At 44.3% G+C, this 20,297-nt stretch overlaps 1 protein-coding gene across 1 annotated transcript in view; it reads right to left on the bottom strand.

The window, feature by feature from the left end:
* The window catches only part of LOC108502259 (protein-methionine sulfoxide oxidase MICAL2-like), a 150,074-nt gene that overhangs the window by 12,255 nt on the left and 117,522 nt on the right, over positions 1-20,297 (bottom strand). Inside the window, exons 30-34 of the mRNA XM_017825000.1 lie at positions 18,765-18,937; positions 17,434-17,508; positions 13,408-13,505; positions 9,379-10,729; positions 1,869-1,963 (exon numbers count right to left, since the gene is read on the bottom strand). Of these exons, the coding sequence (XP_017680489.1) occupies positions 1,869-1,963; positions 9,379-10,729; positions 13,408-13,505; positions 17,434-17,508; positions 18,765-18,937 (1,792 nt within the window). The remainder of the gene's footprint in view (positions 1-1,868; positions 1,964-9,378; positions 10,730-13,407; positions 13,506-17,433; positions 17,509-18,764; positions 18,938-20,297) is intronic.

Below are 20,297 nucleotides of genomic sequence, written 5' to 3'. Positions count from 1 at the left end.
TCATCTAACCTCTTCCCCAGCCCAAAGTGAGGTGAGCTACTGCAGGGTGCTTGGGGCAACCTAACCAAAATGAAACAAGCATTTGCTTACATCGACTTCAAATCATTACAAGCTCTTAATGCAACCCTAAGTGAGTGTGAACCGTGTCTATCTTTAAAAATGTTTGGATCACAAAGCTGACTCTATACAACATCCCACCATACGTGGCCAGGCACCGGGTGAGGGAAGCACCAGTTTAAGGAAACTCAAACCCATTTCTACTGCTACAGCTGCTAAGTAGAAAAATTCACTTTGGATCTCTTGTAACACAGTAAGAGGGACACAGCTGAAACAGCCAGCCATCACAGGACACCACCTGAAGCCCCATGAAACCTTCCCCAGTGTCATTTCTCTACTGCATTACAGAGGGTTTTGCCTTTCCCCAGGCACCTGTTGCTGCTGCCAGGAGACCTGGGCAGCAAATGCTGCAGGGCTGGTTAGGGAATTGCCTGCCATTGCTCTGTCTTGCCTTTGACCCAAGCTAACCTGAAGTGCTTCAAGGCTGTGGTGTTCCTATTTTGGAGGAGACAGAATATATGAGCACCGTAGACAAGATAATTAAATAATTAACCAGTCAGAAAGCCACTAAAATTTTTCCCACCGAGTTTTGCCAGGTACCAGTGGTGGCACTGACAAAATAGCAGCCAGAACTGGTAGGAGGCAGCTGAAAGAAACATGCTGAGTGGGGCATGTGCATCAAAACTGAATCGCTGCTAATGTCCGTGTGCGACAGCTGCTTGTTCACTCCATTTCTGGCAGCTGCCTGGAGAGCTGCCTTCTCCCCGCCTGGACTGTCGGGGGTTGCTTCGATCCAGGTGGCTCCCATGTCTCTCTTCTTTTCTCTGTTTTGTTTAAACCTTATTTAATTCACCATAACGTTATCCTGCTATAGACTGTCCTTCCCATAACAGGAAAAACAAGAGAAGATTTCTGACATCTCAGCGCATCCTGACACTGAGCCACTGGTGACAAGCGCTGTCACACATTGCTGTGCTTCTTCCTCATGGCATTTCGGTTCCTCTGGAGCTGCACAACTAGGTTTCCATTCAAAGTCTCACTTCAGCTTGGCTGACTTTTCTGTGTACTGTACTTTGTTTTCCTTCCTCTTCACAACCCCCCCCCCGCCCCGCCAAAAGACAACAAATCGAAAGGCCACCTCATATTATTAGTTCCACTCACAGATATCCTTCACAGTAAAGAGGTAAACACATTTCCCATGAGCTATTCAGTCAACAAAAGCTCTGTTCCCTCACACCAGAGCTGGGTACTCAGAGTTCACTGTGCTTTAACCCCACGGCTCTTGCTCGCCATGGGAGGGCTCAGGACCCAGGTGGGCAGTCGGCCCTTTTGGTGTAAAGGGTCTGGGTGTGGCTTCGTGGCTCACACACTTGTGCTGATTAGGATAAACAGAGTGTTTTCCAGGCAACCTGCCTGTAGCACTTCTCAAACGAAGCTCTATTTCCCCAAAGGAAATCTGCATCTGTTTGGTTTAATTTTTTCAACAGTTTGCTTGTTGGGCTACATATTAAGGCCACTTAAGAATGCAGCTTCAAAGTGGTTTCAGTGAAACATGCCTGCTTGTCAAATTAAGACCTCCTCTGTCAACACTGGTATAACCTGGGGGAATTAAAGACCCAAAGAGGAAAAAGAAATGTTGGTGTTCATCTGTCTTAAAGACTTTTAATGTATTTTCCCTCCATGACACGTAACCTCCAACATCCCAATCCCCACTTTGAGAAATTGCTGTGTGGTTTAGATCAAAATCACATGATGAATCTTAAATACAGTCCAACTAAGGAAATACCCTTTTGTTCCCAAGCAAAGATTACCTTGTGTGTTAATGAAGGCTTGAATTCAAATTCATCATCAGAGGACGAAGTTGAATACTCACTAGCTTGTTTTCTGACAGGTAGGTGTTCACATCCTAAAATGCAGGAACAAAATAGTCAGTGAAGCAAAAAATACTGTTCTTTAACTTGAACAGACACTTTGCACCTGCCCTGAATTCTAATCAGCATCACCTAGAGCAATTTGGAAATTCAGCTGACAGCATTAATTAAATTTTTGATCCCTGTCAAAAGTTGCCTGTGTGTATATATATATATATATATATTTTTTTTAGGTACTACATACAAATAAATTAATTCTTTGAGCACCCCGCATGTAGCTCGCTGTTCTGAATGCACTCAACATTCATTAAAATGTATATCTGAAGTTAGCCATATTACCCAAATGATTGTATAAGGCTCACTATACAGTGTAATTGAATGCACAAAGTCTGAGCCAGCTCTTAAACAAATTACCCTTATGTGGCTTGTAGCATCTGGCACCCATTTTTACTACATGACATCTGCTCAGTGTAAAATAGTTGGCGTCAGAATGTCTGGTCATATAAAAAAATCACAAATGTAATCAGAAGCAAATGGACTAAGAGAACAAGGCTTTATCACACAGCCTCATGCAACATAAATATTTCATTAATTATGTCTAAACAAACGTCACTTATTTTTCTGCTTTAGGAATATTATCACATCATTGGACTGTTGATTAAAATGCCATAAGAAGTCAGGAAAATCCATACATCACAACAATACGTACACTCCACAAGGAAAACTCAAAGCCTGCCCTTGGAAAAAGCATGCTTTCAGAATTATAAATTAAATTACATTTAATTGCAGCAATTTTATCATGCCTGTTTTTCCAGCATCTTGTTTCAACTGGGTGCAAATATTTGAATTTCTTCTTAATTTGTCTAATGCATAGCTTCATTCTCTTTATTTCAGAAAATAAAACCGCTTTTGGAACATCTGTCTCTATGCTTCAACCTGCTACAGTGTTAATGATTAACAGCTGGGCATCTTGGAAATGTACATTATTTAAAGCTAACAGTGTTAGTTTTTCTTTGTATCTGCTAGGTAACAGTTGGCTTTCTAGGTGCAAGTTGTATTCAGGTTAAAATTATTTCCCATTCTCCCAGTGTAAATATTTCTTCTTTGCCTTGTTCTGGAGCAGAGTCCTGAAGTCAGACTTTTGTCTCTAGCCCTAATTTAAAATCAGGATCCATGAAACTTATTCACCACAGACAGTAAAGAATAAATACAAATCCAAGTAATTTGAGGCAGAAATTCTGATTTTTGTCAGCAATCTCAGTTTTAGAAGCACCCAGTCCTTGTGCTCAGTGAAGCTGCAAGCTCATGCTTGGCTCAGTGGAGCAGACTTGGGTCTCACCATCCTTTTTGTGATTCAGGTCCTTGGGCAGCAGATACCTGCAAGTGAAGGCAGGGAGCTGCAATAGCCCTCCAGGTAGGTCTCCAGCCTCCCAGGTGACTCTACTCCAGAAATGCCCAAGTTGCCACCCCACATCTTGGAGGAGGGACACAGCTCCCGCTTGCTGACCTGCCAGGGACTCTCTGACAGCTCACAATTGCTGGGGTGAGGCCAGTGCCACACAAAGCCCCATGCTCTGTGGACAGGAGTGCCTTCCCAGCTGCACTCCGTCTCTGTCCTCAGCAGGGACAGTCAGACATACAACCCTTCCCAGGTGTGGGAGGCATCTGTCCTTTTAGTGAGTAAATTCTCCCATCTTGCTTATCCCTGAGCAACAAAAAGATTGAAGTAACTACCCTGTGGTCATACCACTGGAGAAATCAAATTCCACAGTATGCAAAGGGCAAACCTTACAGCCCAGGAGGGCTGGAAACACAAGCAATTACACGCTCCCTTTCTTCTCTCAGCTGTGCTGGGAATAAGCAACTGCTTCCCCCTGTCCTCCCCTCTGAGTGATATCAATAATTTAAAAAGCGTTACAAGGTCTGGAGGAAAAGCAGCCTGCTCTAACAAAAGGGCACCTGCTTCCTCCTTGGGGGTGTGACTCAGGAACCCTCTGTCTTTCTGGGACAGAGAGAGGGTCAGTGACCTCCCCAAGGACTTCCAAGGCCTATCTCATAAGCACAAGGAATCTGATGCCCGTGCATGGAATAGATTCATAACCTCCTCCACAGTCCTCCCAATGCCTCTCTGCTGTGGAGAGGCAGGTATTTGCACCTTGCTCTGCAGAGAAAAGCCATTTAGATTGCTCCAAATAGCTCAGCCTCTCAAGGGACCCAGTACCCAAAACCCTGGGACGCAAGTCACCCAACTGTGATCAGCATCCTTCATGGTCTCCACCTGGGAATGCTGCGGAATGAAGGAATACATGACCTACTCGGTGATGAGGCACCTGATGGTTCTACCTGTGCTCATTGTCCCATTATTGCAAACACATTTCACAGCACTGATGTTCTTGCTAATATAAAACGGGGACAACTGAAGCATGAGGTGTCTGGAAACACAGAGCAAAAAGAGTGACAGAACTGGGATAAGAGGTCAGGTTTTTGGCTCCCAAATGTGTGGCCCTGCCACTTTTCACGGATACAGAAACAATGGGAGACAGTGCATTTCTTTCAACATTATAAGGGCAGCCACTCAGTGCTCTGCTCAGCTAATTTTCTTTGGCTATTTCTTTATGAGAGAGACCAGAACTACGCTCTAAAGTGTACCCCAGATGCAAATTTCAACTTCAAGACAACTATAGCAACCATAGCAAGAAATTACCTCACAGAATGAACTTGCTTCATGCAGAGCTAGAAAAAAATACCACACTTTTTTTTGAAAAAAAACCCAAACCAAATCAACCAAACAGAAAAACCCCAAACCAAAACCCAAAAACCCCCTCAAACAGAAAGGGGTGGGATAGGCAGAATTTAGCCACCAGCTGTGAGGATTTGGACAAGGAGTTCACACATAAAAATATTCAACTTAGGGACTTTCACACTTACTGGATCATTAAAATCTGAAACTTTGAACTGCCACAAAAATAATTTGTCTACTTCAAATATGCCAAGCCTTAAAGCTCAATAGGCTACACAACAGATCTCTAAAACGTATGGTTTTTTTCCAAATATTAACTCAAGTCTTCTAGACTTGGGTTTTATCTTTACAGCCATCTCATCCCTTCAGATTGGGTGTTATTTATTACATATTTCTTACTTCTTAAGTACTCTAGCATCCCCCTAACTTTCAAATTAACATATAGAGCTTTTCCTCCCCATCTAACAAGACTTTGGATCACTAGGAGTGGTCGGTCACAGCATTAGTTTGTTCCTTTGCCCTTCAACTATAAAGGGCAAAGGGAAAATATTCCAGAAATGTATATTAGTCTATTCTTGGTCTCCACCTCACAGTAGCTACTAGGAGTTTGGTCAAGAGACTTTTCCAGCATACCTGATTTACAGATGTCAAATAACAGAAAACAGTATTAATTATTATTGTTATTAATTGTTGGTGAGCCTGACAGAGTCACAGAATACACTTCGAAGTACATTGGTGGAGGAAACCTCCAATTCTTGATATTAAGACTTGGTAGCCTCATATGTGTGCATCATAAGAGATAGGAAAAGTTATATCCATAAAATTAAAATTCCTTCCTATGGCCAGTTTGTTACAGCTCGACAATCCAAGGGTGAGTGTCAAAGACACTTTGGCCTAAGCCTGCTGCCATTGAAGGCCATCACTGAATGCCTCACTGTGCCCTGGGGGATCAACTGGACCAAAGTGCAGTGCTTTGAGAACCTCTCCCTTAAGATACACATCCAAGGTACTCATATTCCCAGGAAACTTGAAGGCCTCTGAACAATGAGGTTAAGGAGGCGCTACCTTCTGTTACATGTGGGAGCACCGCTGATTGTCCTGGAGATTTATAGGGAAAACCATCACTGCCGCCAGTCTGCCTGTCCCAGCTCAACCTCCCTTTCCTGGGGTGTGTTTGTGTCATGGTAATGACTGCAGCCTAAATACACAGAACTGTCTTGGAGCAGGAACTGTTTTTATAACATAATGTTATACTAATCTTTTGGCTTCCTCTGTAAGTGTCCAAGATTGCATATTTTTAGAAGTCATGGGAGTTAATCGTGACCACTGTAAGTACTTCAGCATTTTACAACAGAGAGGCAAAGTTACACATATCTCTTGGGGCACTGATGTTCAAAACCAGATGGAAACTGGCATGAGGAAGGAGATGAAAAGAATGGTCAGTAGAAATCAAGAGAGGGCTTGGTTATTTCACTTCACATCTCTGCTTCTCTACAGATTTCTCATGTGGTTTTAGACATGAAATTTCATCTTCTACTGCCTCAGTTCCCATGCTAAAATACAAAAGCACTGTGAAAGCAGTGTCCTTGCTGACCAGAGCACTGCAAACACACAGACTTTCTGTGGTACAAAGATGCAATAACAGGAACCTGAAATATCTGCAAGCAATCCCTTTTCAATCTAAAATCCCTTTTTCAATCACAAAATCAGCAAAGTGAATTCATGCTAAATTTTCTTATCAGATGAATTGGTTGTCCTGCTTAATGATATGTGCCATGTAAACAACTTATACACACTGAGTTATAACAACTCTCGTCTCATGTAAGGGACAATTCTAGGAATGTTTTCACATGATCCCTACTTTGTCAGGGACAGAAATACTCCTCCCATGTCTCCATCTCTATCAAGAAGCAAATCCAGAGTCACACACATCTGCTGACAAACAACCACCCTCAGGGATGGTCTTCAGAAGGCCTGTCTGTACATCAAAAGTAATCCCTGGATCCACCACTTCATCTCCCTACAAACACTGCTGACTGCTACGCTCACACAACCTGGCTTAAATCTCTTTTTACTTTTGTTCTCCTGTTGTACTAATGACTTTTCGTACCAGTAATTAATATGGAACTTTGGCATTTTTTTGAATTTCTAAAGGGGAACTAGGCTTAGGAGAGAACAGTTAATCATCTGATTGAACACTTTTATTGACCAATTTTTTGGGAGGTGTTCACTGCAGTTTGAAACACAAAGGCAGAATCAAAAGACAAAAGCCTCAAAGATATCAAAAATCTGGAAGTGCACTTAGGAACTCCAGTGTGGTTATTTGCACAGTTGTATATTCTACAGCAAATTTTGGATTTTTTTTTTTTTTTAAGCCAGTCTCTCACTGAAAAGTGTGCACGAACCCCCATTGCTTCAGTAAGCTTTGTCTAGGTCTCACACAAGCAGTCTGTCCACCTGGATCTTTGCATGGCCCAAAATTTCCAAGGAGCTATAAGGACTAGTTCTTATGAAACAGAGGGATAGTGTTAGGCAGAAAGCCTTCAAAGCAGGTCTGGACATAAAAAACTGGTATGATCCACAAGGAAGGTGCAACTGCAGGTGTAAGTTTGAATGACAGGCAATCTGCTGCTAGGATCTCATGATTCTTCATGCTGAGCTTCAGCTGGGGGCTGAACACTTGGCAGGAGAGGACAGAAGGACAGAACATAGTTTTAGTTTGGACAGACACCTGGGTCATCAGCATAGGAAAGACATCTGGATGTGTGTTTGCAGCTGAAGTAAGACGAGGTGTAAGGAAAGATGATCCACATAGCACAGGAGTAGAGGTGTAGGGTGAGACTAGAAGGTCCTTCCAATCTGTTTCCAGCACTGTATGTCTAAAGGAACGCTACAGGCATGTGATTCCTCCCCTCAACACTCGCCCGGCCTCCAAAGATTTTTCAGTTCAAGAGTGTTCAATATTGGAATATTGGTTTCTAAGTATTTGGTTACTCCTCAGGGGATTTCTCTGCAGTGAGCTTGCCCAGTCTCATCTCAAGCCCAAGGACTTTTATCATCCAGCTCATTCTTTGGCTCCACAAGCCACTGAGGGAGAAAACACCAGTGTAATGTAATACCAACCATACTTGCACAAAAACAGTTTGGCCTCAAACAGGATAGAAAAGTCCCACTATAAAGAGCCAAGAGAAGTATGAGAAAGAGTCTCATTAAATTGCTCTCTGCAAGGTGCTGGGAATACTTTCTTTTCATTAAAGAAGTTTTCTGTGATTTGTGGTAAATTTCAAGAGAGAAAAATAATGACATGAAATGTAGGCTAAAGCTTGTCATCAGACTGAAGTTTGGCAAGTCTGGGCCTCAGACAAGTGCCAATATGAGACAGAAATGTCATTTTAGAGAGCCAAGTAGGACTTGGCTCTTCACCAGTTCGATTTACTCAAATATGAATTTTGAAAAAATTCAGGGAGCTGCAATGTTGAAATGTTGAAAACGACAGATTACTGGGGAATGGTTAGATCAGAGCTTAACTTTTTTTTTTTTTTAATCTAAACAGACTTTTCAATGGTTATAGTCAATAACTGTAACAATTTAAGAATCCTCATTTGGCTTGCATAGCAGAGGAATGCAACACATATCAAACCACCGTGTTTTCCCAAAATATTTAAAACATAAATAAAGTAAAGCATTATTCATACCTAACAAGAACTTTTCCCATTTTAGCAGGACCACAGCATACCAATTATTGTAACACATTTTGTTAAGAGCAAGTCAGCTTGGCTCAGTTGATGGGTGATGACCAGGTATAAACTCCAAAAAAGCTTCCAATTAAGGGCCACAGCTTTACAAGTGTGAATAGCAACTCTCTGTGGCTTCAGTGCAGTCCTCAGCAACTTCTGGCTCAATGGGGATGCCTGGTTTTGTGAGCTGTTAGATAAAGCATGCTCCAAAGTCCAACCCAAAAATTCAGGAATGAGAGCAGGAGTTATTCTATCAATTTTAATGAGCTTCAGATCAAGTCTCTTACATGCTGTCTCTCTTCCTCACAGTTATGCAGCAGTTCTGAAGCAGAAGGGATGCAAAAGGGTCTGGCAGCTCAGTTGGTACATTTCAGTGACTTCACATTTTACATACAGATTTTAATGCTGCAGTTTGGGGTTATATTTGGGGTTGCAATTTAATAAAGTAAGAAACAAACAGGTATGCCAACAAAATTCAATAGGTTATTCAGTTAAATAACTGAGTCTTTCTGCAGTGGGCTCGTGGAAAGATGGATCACAGAGAAAGACAGGTGGGTGCAGCTCTCATGCCTCGTATTTCATCCCTAGAACTGTGCTGCAGCTAATTCTTTTTGAGCCTATGCTCACATTACTCAGACTGCTCTTTGTCTGACATCAACATTTCTTGGACTTGCCTGCAATTTTAATACTAACCTTGTTCTTGCAAGCAAACATGAAAATTGATGCCTTTTAATCACTGCCCAGATAGACTTTCAAATAGGTCACCGTGGGTCAATAAGGTGCTTATTACACTATATTTATTAAGTCTTCTTATGTAGAAAGTAACTACAAATTAAACATAACATACAACAGATATGTGTTTGCATGATCACGCACAGGTCTTTTAAAGGTTAAGTGCTATTACACAATAATAATAACAACAATAATAACGATAATAATAGCAGCAACAAAATAATTCCACTCAGGTCCTCACCTGTGGAAGGGTAGCACAACCTGTCGTCTGGAGAATGGTCCTTCGGGAAAAGCAGAGATGACATCAAGGAATTCCCTTCTCTTTCATGAGCTTTACTTCTCAGTCTACTGAAGAGCAATCCAAGGCTACCTTTTTGTGCAGAGTCATCCAGATTGTCCTTGGAGGTGTTCTTGGGCTTTGGAGATGAAAGAAGAGTGGATTTTTCCTTACGGATACACGTGTCATCCATGGGAGTCCCTGGAGGAGTGTCTTTAAAGGTAAACTTTTCTAGGAGTCCCGGGACATCCTCCATCCTAGTGCAAGATGATTTCTGAGGTATACTGGTTGTGTTGGGAAGCCTGATGTGAGGACTGGAGGATGTGAGGGATACCTGTTCACTGTAATCCCTTAGAGATATCTCTTTGGAGCTGACAGAAAAATTAGATGGATTTGAGAAAGCACTTCCATCTCCTAAATATTCTTCTGCCCACTCCCCTACTTTAGGATCCTGTATCTGAGTGTTATTGTTGTTAGTGTTCCTTTGGCTTAGGGAATAACCAGGAGCACTGGGGAAGCTGAAGAAAGCTTGTTCTGAAGAGGCTTTGGTTTTGCTCTCTGAGTGCTGCTTCAGTCCTCCTGGAGTTGAGGTTAGAGGCTCCAAAATGGACCTTTTGATAGCATTGGCAATGATCCGCAGTGGTGATTTTGGCTGGCTGGCTGTGTGCTGCCTGGAAACTGCATCCAGACTCCTCAGAGCCTCTTTTGTGTCAACTGGCAAAGCTGGCAGAGCATCATCTGCAATTTCAAGAGGCACAGGACAACCAGATCGTTTGAACACATTTTTTCTGCAGTCATCATCCTTCTTCTCCGTAGTCCACAGGGCTCCACTGTTTTGATACCCTGCCCTGGTTCCACCTAAGTCTGTTCTCTTTGAGTCAAACAAGGGTTGCTGTCGAGTACAAAGCCCCAGCCTCTTTTTTGCCTCCTTTAATTCTTGCTCAGGCTTTTCTTCTGGGTGCTTGGTATTTTTGCCATCTTTTCCTTTCAAATCCAGAGATAACAGCTCTTTTGTCTTCTTATTAAAATCTTCTGGTTCAGAGATATGTTTCCACGTTTTTTCCTTCCAGTCCTGGGCTGAGTATGTCCCAGAGTCACTATCTGTATCTTCAGGCTCGTAAAAATCAACAACCAGTTTCCCATTTCCAGGAGAGGTCCTTGGAGAACCCGTGGTGCTGCTCTGAAAAGAACAATGAGGGACATAGCAATATGTGTCTTCAGGCATCTCTCTGGCTTTTTCTTTTCTTTGAAATACTGGGCTGTAGGGTTTCAAATGTCCTCTTGTAGTTTCTGGTGGTCTATTGTAAGAAGCCGACTGTGATGTGCATGAAAAAAAAAGATTATTTTAGTGATAGAAAAATACTGCCTTGTGTATCTTTTATTTCATATAATATTTTAATCCATTTTAATCCTAGCATAATAATAATAAACATAATATTTAATTTATACACACAAACATATGTAGATGACAATAAATTAAGAACAGCTTTTCTTCCTAAAGGGCTAATATTTCTCTAGGAGTGGAGATCTAATATTACTGGAGATTTTAATAGTCTAAAAATAATGTCATTCATGCTAAGAATCTGTCATATCTTTATGAATTGCCTTTAATATTTTCCTTAGAAAGAAACAATCCTATCTCCAGGAAAACAGAGAGGAGCAGATCTGCTCTCTTCTCCTGTGTGTGTTCCAGTTGCATCACCTTAGAGTTCTGAGCAAGCACAAGAGACCATCATCCATCCTCTCCAAATGCTTTTATAATACTGCATGCTTACATAGCAGAGGTAGAAATTAAAGAAGTGACCCAAAAAAGACTATAAAATGCAAGATGGTAGTTTTAAACAATTCAGTTAGTTCTCTCTCATGATATTTTTCCTTTGGTAAATGTTTAAATTCATTACTTCAGCCACCAAAATCTTCTGCTGAAGATCGTAACAAGGATAAATACCCACATTATCTAGCAAGCAGACCAAAACTTGAGTTCTTTCTTCCTTTTAAAAGGGAGGCATTTTATCATCAGTGCTACATGATAATGGATGGCGTGAAGATTCAATTCCTGTTTCCATTTACATGCCAGATACCCAAATTCACATGGGTGAAGCCATTAATCTGTCTGGCTTTTCATTTCCCATAAGCACCAGAACTAAAGCAGTAATGATTCCTCTCCATTTCACAGTTGTATTTGAAGACTAAAGTTATTACTGGCCAGGATCTCGGATAGAAAAGCGTAAGAAACACCAACAAACAAATGAACACCCTCTTAATCCTTACTCTTTAAGAAAAAGGCCACTAAGCACTGCTTGTAGAACAGGACCTGCATGGAGTCACCTCTCCTTGTGCACAGAGTGGCCAGGCAGCATTGTGCAGCTCTGCTCCCCTGGGACATTCCCTTCCTGGCCCCATTGTCCTGCACCGGATTTCAACTACCACCATGGATGTGGAAGAGTTGATTTTTTTTCCTAACACAGGCCCTGAGGTCAAGCAATATTAATCATGTTTAACCCAAGGGTGAGGACAACTGGCTAGGGCACAGAGGATGTGGGCTGGCCCCCACTCCACCTGGCTCCAAGTCCAGGGACGTGCTGCCCTTTGCTCAGGATGGTCGGTCATGACTCCTGCTGCAGTGCTGCACTTAGGGCAGGTCCACCCTTCCTCAGTCTTAAAAAAAAAAATAAATTAAAATCCCCTAAAAGACAATGGAAATCCTAGGTCCTGAAGGAAGCAGAAGATGCTCCTGAGCCGTGGGAGGTGTGGAGCCCAGGGCCTGCTGCAAGTTTAGAAATCTTCTGCCCACTGGAGGCAAGGGCAAAACATTAGACATGGGACACCTATGTCTAAAGGCTCTAACAGCAGAAATCCCTCATCTCCTATGCCAGGTCTTCCATGGCTGGCACCATGCAAGCCCTTACCTCGGCTCCCACATTTGCTCTCCAAGGTCACAGCTGGGACTTGGCTTTTGCCCAGTGATCAAGGGGCATTTCAGCCACTCAGATGTGATACCCTCCCACCCCGTCCATTGCTGCTGGCACATGGCCCTGCCCAACGTGCCACACGTTTCCATCCAGCCCCATGAGCACATGGAGAGATCAACAGTCAGCTTGAGAGGAGCATGGGACAGAGCTTTCAGGGATTTCCTCTCCTTTGGGTAGAAGCACAAAGGAAATCCCAGTGGCAGCTAAGCCCTACATTGTGAGGGAAGGGCAGGGTGGCAGTGCCTACCTACTGTGTTCAGTTTTGGGCAACTCACTACAGGAAAGATATTTTGGTGCTGGAGCATGTCCAGAGAAGAGCAACAGAGCTGGTGAAGGTTCTGGAGTGTAGGACTAAGGAACAGCTGAAGGAGCTGGGGGTGTATAGCCTGGAGTAAAGAAGATCTGGTGGAGACTTCAATGTTCTCCACAACTACCCAAAAGGAGCTTGTAGTGAGGTGAGGAATGGTCTCTACTCCCATGTAAGAAGTGACAGGATGAGAGGAAACAGTCTCAAGTTGTGCCAGGAGAGGTTTAGATTGTATATTTGGAAAAATTTCTTCACTGAAACGGTCGTGAAGCACTGGAACAGGCTGCCCAGGGAAGCGGTGTAGTCATCATCTTTGGAGGTACTTAAAAGACACGTAGATGTGGCACTTGGGGACATGGTTTAGTGTTGGACCTGTCACGGCTGGGTTAATGGTTGGACTCAATGATCTTAGAGGTCTTTTCCAACATAAACCACTCTATGATTTCATGACTGATGCCACAGATTAGTGCCTAAAAGTCTTCATGTAGTCGAGGTCTGAGTCCCACAGCAAACGCAACTTAGACGCTTGATTTGGGAATGATCATATCAAAGTTCTCCTCCCTCTGTACAGCACAAGCATAACTCCAACTTCAGTGGTTACTGGAAGGACTAAAACTATTTGAAAGAGCAGAGGATGCCCAGATAGTCTGCCAAGAGCAGACATGCCCCAACAGTAGTTACACTCACTCTGCTCTGCACAAGTCTCCTTCATACCTGTGTTTGGGAATGACCCTCTCCAGGACCGCTCTGACAGCTGCCTGAGCTGTCCTTCCAGTGTAGCCCAGGTTTCTTGCTGGACAGCAGAGGAAAGCCTGTCAAATACACAAATTTTACAGTCACATTGCTATTGATTTTGTCTTAAATAAAGTTCGCAATTAAAGAACGAGACTAGAAAATGAAACAGTCACCTGGATACAGCTGAACCCAAAGAAGTGACCTACAGTATTGAAGTTTATGGCCTCACTCTGTGTGTGCATGCTGTGCCAAACACGTGTCGATATTTCCAGCGGTGGACTTGAACTGCTTCCACTTTTTGGCTGGATGTAGTGAAGCAGCTTTTGAGTTCCAGGAAACTTTCTGGAAAACCAGCCCCCTTTAGAGGGTTTTCAGGGCTCAGAAGCAGAGGCAGTCAAAACAACCTGTGACTTTTGAACTTTGGGTAGTTCTGAGAAATGAACAAAGTCAGTGACCTCTGAGAGGGTTGTTAATCGGAATGGAAAAAAGAAAAATGGGAAATGCATCCATCTGCAGGCAATAAGTACAGAAATAATCCCAAACAGTCTCCCAAGCCAGGAAAACAGGCAGCATGTAGGGGGCTCTCCTAGGATCAGGCAAGGTAACTAATTACTAAAGGCCTTGAACCAAAACTAGTACAAACATACATTGAACTGCTGAAAGGGAAAGTAGGGAGGCAACTTGCATCTGAAGGGAGTCAGGGGAACTTTCCAATATTTGTGCCTGTGGGAATTTTACACAATAAATAATCTTTGGACAAATGGAAGTACCCCTGAGCCAAGATATTACCATGTCAAGCTATAAGATGACAAGCATATTTATAGCTGAATTATTAACTGCCAAACCCACCTATTAGTTCTGAAATCCATGCAGGTTCCCAAACCAAACTTTGGTTCTTCTACATAGGGATTAACAACTAAATAAGGACACAAACGAGACTCCAGGGAGAGAGGACAGTTCCTGCATGTGAACTTCAGCAAAAGCAAGCCAGGGAGAGAGGCCAAGTCTTCTTTCCTGTCAGTGTCTCACCTATTTGTACCCAATCTTGATGCAACTGGTTATGTTCAATCAAGACTGGAGGGAAACAATGTGTTGGAGTTCGTCAAGGAACTGCTGCAGGGACAGCAGCCAGGGGCTGACCTTTATAAAGTGAATTGAGCCACGGGAAAACATGAGAATCCAGAATTAGGATTAAAAAAAAATACCACCACCTGCATAAGTGAGCCAGGGGGGTTTAGCCTGATCCGCCTAAGCCCTGAGCCTCCTGACATGAGCAAATATCATGGTTCAGCACACAGAGGGGAAACGCAACCGCTGCAGCAGCGACAGCCACAGCTCCCACAGGGACATAACCCCCCCAGCCCAGGGGTCTGCAGGGTAAGGGCACACGCCCATGGGGAGAACTGCTTCCCACTCCAGCTCTCGTGGGCATGCATTAGCTCACAAGGACAGGGCCTGCACACACGAGATCGTTGCTCCACACGCAGCCACAGCTTGCCTCCTGTCACAGGGATAATGGTTTTATTCCCACCAACACGCTGAACCTACATTTTCAGCTTCACTTTCAAAACAGGATTTAAAAAAAAAAAAAGTTCCCTAGGGCACTATCATGATCTGCTTGGCCCAAAATCCCAAGATAAATTAAGAGCACAGTGTTCCCTGTGGCCAGGCGATGGGGATTAAAGGTTTTGAAAGGTAATATCCTGCTCTGAGCCTTTCAGCCAATATAGCTGTGACACTGATTTCCTTTTCTTGGCCCTGTACCCTGCGCTGTTTATGAAACATATGTGTTTTGGGAAATATGTCTGAAAAGGAGACAGATTTTTTTCCCTGTGACTGATGATCATATAAAATTCCTGTAATCAAATTGGATTAAATATAGAAACTATGACTTAGTGTTCCTCCAGAGACTAAAAAATGCCTTTATTCTGTTCCCACTGTACGCTGACTGTGCTTTACACCTCATTTTAACAGCGTACTTGAGGTTCAGGCAGATTCATGCAGCACAACCCTCTCAAAGGCTTCTAGCTCCCTCTAGAGCCCTTGAGGCACGCGGAAGATTTTTAACAAAATGATGGGAAAATTAATTGGCAAACCATTAAGTAATGTACTTGCTGAGAACAAGCTGAAAATTAGTTAAGAGGGATGCCCCCCTTCACCCCCAATATTCTCTTTCCTCTCTGTCTTTCTTACCCCCACCTCAAATCTGGAATAAGCATAATTTTTGATTGAGCTTTCAACAACTGAGATCAATTAAGGCAAGGTTTTAAGTCTAATCCTTTGGTGGAGCCAAACTGGTGTATATGCCAAACCCCAAATGTTCAGAGGCAGAGCCAAGGCTGACACAGATGCCATGGGACTTGGAGGACAACCTGCTCCGCCTTCCCATCCTAGGCATGGCAGAGCCTTCCCCTGGGTGGTACACCCCGTGCAGCCTCTCAGAGCACAGCAAGGCCTCATGCTTTGGAAGTGCAGTGAATTCCAGGGAACACAGCCCCATCATACCTGTCTGCTTGTCCATCTGCCACAACTACTTCTCTGGGGATAGACCAGAGGGAGGGAAGGGTTTGCTGAAGCTGAGCTTGGTGGAGCCTTCCCTCAGGACCATGAAATAGCCCTGTAGATACTCTACTGAGATTTCCTGAGTTATCCCAGACTTGTGGCATCGGGGGCTCCAAGGGGCTGAGGGAGGGTAGTGATAGTGCTAGGTGCTTTTGGGATCTAAAAATTCATCCCACAGTGGGCACCTGCAAATGATTTTGAAGCTTTCTTGGGCACTCAAAGCAAGCAAGTCAAAATGCCTCTGCTTGAGCACTGGTACTATAATGGGCACAGGGGTCCTACTTGTTTCAGAAGCAGAAACATAACTTCTCTGAAGGTAATTGGGACTCCAAGTGGCAGCAGAAATCTCCCTTGTTGCAGAGGGAAGCTTAGGGCAGGGTAAAGAGCAGCTGTCACCACCATTCCCCAAAACCCACTGTTTCCACATCCAGAAACTGTGGCACCTGGTCACGTCCACAAAGCCCTTCTTTCTGCTGCTGTACATTCACGTTTCACACTTAGGATTGTCAACACCCCAGTCTACAACTGCATTTCTAACAAAGCTTTGAGAGGGTTTGGGATGCTGGTAAGCTCACCCAACCCCAGTACTGGTGAGGTCAATCCTGGCAGGTACCTGCCAGTCCTCAGTGGGATCCCGGGATGAAAGTGTGTGCACTTGCCAAGGGGCTGTGCTGAAGGGGGATGGGCAACACAGTTCCAAGCAGCAAGGATGTGACTAAGGGTGGCTGGCTTGTCTGGGGACTCTAGCCCAAGAGAAAGGTTACCTAGATGCAGCCTCAGCTGTGAGGGGTGACTACACTGTTTCAGAAGTGAGTAGAGAACACAGCCAGTCTGTCAAAGTCACTACATTCCTGTGTGATTCCCATGGGCAAAGACAGGTCAGCCCAAACCAAGGGAAACTGCTGGAGGACAAGAACCAATAACACCTGTTTTCACCAGCTCACCTCTTGGGACAGCTGTTGGCTTTCTCCCTCTCAGAAACCCAGAGATATTACCTGGTTTTTTTTATCCCCAACAGAAAAGAGGTGACAGAGCACCTGTGGAAGGATGCAAACAGGCACCTCCAGCAGCATTTCTAATACGTGACATGATGTTAGACCCGGTGTTGCACCTGATCAAAAGCAATTGGTGTGGGCAGGGCTAGAGACAAAATATGCAGCTCTGGGATAAGAGTGCATGCTCTCATCTGGAGAATTAAAGAGGACACCACTCACTGATGGATGTAATTACATAGAGGACAGTCACACAGAAGGGGAATTCGATCTTTCAAGGATGAGAAAACGGAAAAGAACTATTTGATGTGTTTTAGATCTCTGTTTTCTCATCTAGAGACTCAAAAATACAAAACTTGTAAAGGAAAGAAGGGGAACCAGATAATTAAGAAACAGAAATATCAAAACCAGCATGAATAAAAAATACAATCACTTCTCGGGCTTTACTCACTTGTCTGGAGTTTTCTTCTCCAATTCTGACACTTATTTAAGGCTGTGGAGTGAAAGCTGTTGGCTCTCTGGAGTGCTGAAGAGAAACAGAAAGGACACAGGTTCAGCTAATGCAGCAAAAGTCGAAGACCGAAAATGGAGATGTTAAAAAATAAAAGTAGAGGAAAAAAAACCCCAAACCTCTGGCACCGGGGGTCAGTTTTCCAAGCAGCCTCCAGCGGCCCCGGCCCCGCAGCGCGGCCGGGAGAGGGCAGCGCGCGCACGCCGCGGGATGCCGGGAGCAGCTCCCGGTGGGAGAGCTCAGGAACCTTCTCACTTATCCCCAAATCGACACCGGCTCTTTTCTCCGAGCAGCCGACACGAGAAGGACGGACAGACAGACGGACGGGGGAGGGGGCAGACTGAACGCGGAGCGGGGGGGTGGAAATGCGCTGGGTGCACCCAGCTGGGTGAGGATGCAGAGCCAAAACAGGCTGCTCAGGAAGATCTGGATAACCCGGCTGGCATGGCGGGGAGGAAAGTGATGGTGGTAGGAAGATGACTTTAGCAGCCAGGGGTGGGGGACAGCATGAAACTGGGGAAGAAAAAGGATAAACCCCTTCAGTGATATGGGTCACATGCTGCTGGGAACTCTTTGGGGTCTGCAGCTGTCCTTTTGCCCTAAACAAGGGCCTCATTATTCAAGAGTCAATTCAAATTGCTGTATAAAACCCCCTCTTTTCTGTTTGTATTAAAAATGCATATATGGATGTGGGGGTGGGTGGGGGGAGATGGGAAGAAATGAATGCTGATGGTCTTATATTTTCTGCAAAACAACTTCTTTGGCTGTTTTTAGCACATCTTTTAGTTCTGACTGGGTTCAGAAATGAGTTCCTAAACCTTTCCATACCTCCCTGCTGGCTAATATCATTTCCTTCTTGTGTTTTCACTGGATAAAAAAAGATTTTAAGCAGATACTGGTAGAAACACAACTTGCACGAAGCAGAGCTCTCTAGTGCTTCCCAACATCACCCTTGCCCAGGCAACGCTGCCTAGACATTTCATTGACTACTAAGAACATCCAAACTTTTTACCTGTGGGAAAACATTCATCCCACCCCTGAGAGATAAATATGAGGCACAACTACTCCAGGTTACCCTGCCTCACAGAAATGGTGTTTCAGTTACAGCACCAGAAAGGCAGAAACACCCCAAACAAAGACACCACTAACAGGTACAACCTGTTAGTGGGAACTAACACTACAGGGAGCATCCTCTGCTTTGAAACCTCTCCCCCAACCCTGCTTGAAGCCCTTAGAATACATCAGGAGCATCAGGTCAGGATGCTGCTTACCATCAGCAACTTTGGATGTTTTGGAGCTTTCCTCTGGCACCACAGGGCTCCTGATGAGCGATGCCCACCTCTGGATGGGGCTCGAGCAGGCGGGGGGGTCCAGCAGCGTGGTCTGTCCTTCACTCACTTCAGAGTTCGATGAGTCACCGTTGAAATCAGACTCCAGCTCAGAGCTACCGGGAAAAAGGGCAAGATAGAAAGAAAGTGGGACATTTCAGGAGGTATATGGCACAGAGTTATTCCCCTGCAGTGCAATAAGCACTGGCATCAGCACTGACAGCAGTGTGGGTGTCTCAGAGAAATAGGTGTTTGGCAGCCAGACCCGCTGCCCTCATTTTCCCTCTTTCATCATCCTCGTTACAGGACTGTAATTTGCTGTAGGTGAGCTACCCCTATTCCCATCAGACTTTGCATTTGCACCCACAACCAGCATCTGGAGTCAAAGTGCCACTGAGAGAGACTTGGGGTGAAACATCCCACTGCTTGCTTAGCAGGGACTGTACAACTTGCCTGCAAGACTGTACAACAAGATGAAGTAAGGGAAACAGCAATGCCACAACTGGCCTGGAAACAAGGCATGAGGGTCAAAACTCTACACTTCTCACATTTTTTGCACAGATTTTTGGAAGTAAGAGGTATCCATAAGGAATTCAAGAGGAGGAAGGAGCCAGGAGGAGAGGTGTGAGGACAGCTGTGGGCCCAGCAAACAAGGTTTAGTCAAGAAGTTGGAGAAAGTTGTAAGCATTAGTCAGAGAGAGAGGACTGAGTGAAGCCGCATGAGCAGCCTTCAAACATGCAAAAGGTGTCTACAGGAAATAAAAAAATAAACTCTCCTCGTTCCTAGAAGCCACTGGGACAGCCCATGTAACAACAAGCTCAGGGAGGCACCCAAGCCGATCACAGGGGCAGATTATGGCATCCCTTGCTTTAAATGTAATTAAAAATATGCCACACAAACACATGTGAATGGTACACACATCATGACCTTGCCTCATGGCAGAATGACAGCTTGAGGTGATTATTAGCCCTTTTCCCAATAATCATGCCATTTCTTTCATCTCTGCAGTCCAGGCTGCAGGGAACAGATACTGTCAGCCCTTCTGATGTGACCACATTCTCACCACCAGCATGATCCCACTCAGCCTATTTTTAATGCAAACAATACTACTAACCTAATTCATAGATTTACTGTAATGATTAATAGTTCTGCCTTAAAAAAAAAAGAGGAGCTCACACCATGAGCAATCCTGTTGGCGTGGCAGGAGAATGCTGCTTTGTGCTTATACAGCATTGCTTGCAGAGCCTGGAGGAAGAGGAGGTAAAGGACAGGCTGCAGACCATGCAAAGCCAGGCTAAAAGCCATACATCCAGGTAGCACTCACCATCCCTGCACTCTGATCAAACCAACAGTACTGGGAGGCTAGGGTGGGCAAGACAGCAGGGATGGGAACATTGCTCCAGGTGTTCAGCTCTCGGCAGGCTGAATCAGAGTGGCCTGATATTTCACCACTAAAACATACTTTTTAAGGTGAC

This window comes from Lepidothrix coronata, unplaced genomic scaffold (genome assembly GCF_001604755.1).
Source record: "Lepidothrix coronata isolate B3197 unplaced genomic scaffold, Lepidothrix_coronata-1.0 Scaffold115, whole genome shotgun sequence".
Lineage (NCBI taxonomy): Eukaryota > Metazoa > Chordata > Aves > Passeriformes > Pipridae > Lepidothrix > Lepidothrix coronata.
The sequence above is the reverse complement of the archived record's forward strand: the minus strand, read 5'-3'. Positions and strand labels throughout refer to the sequence as shown.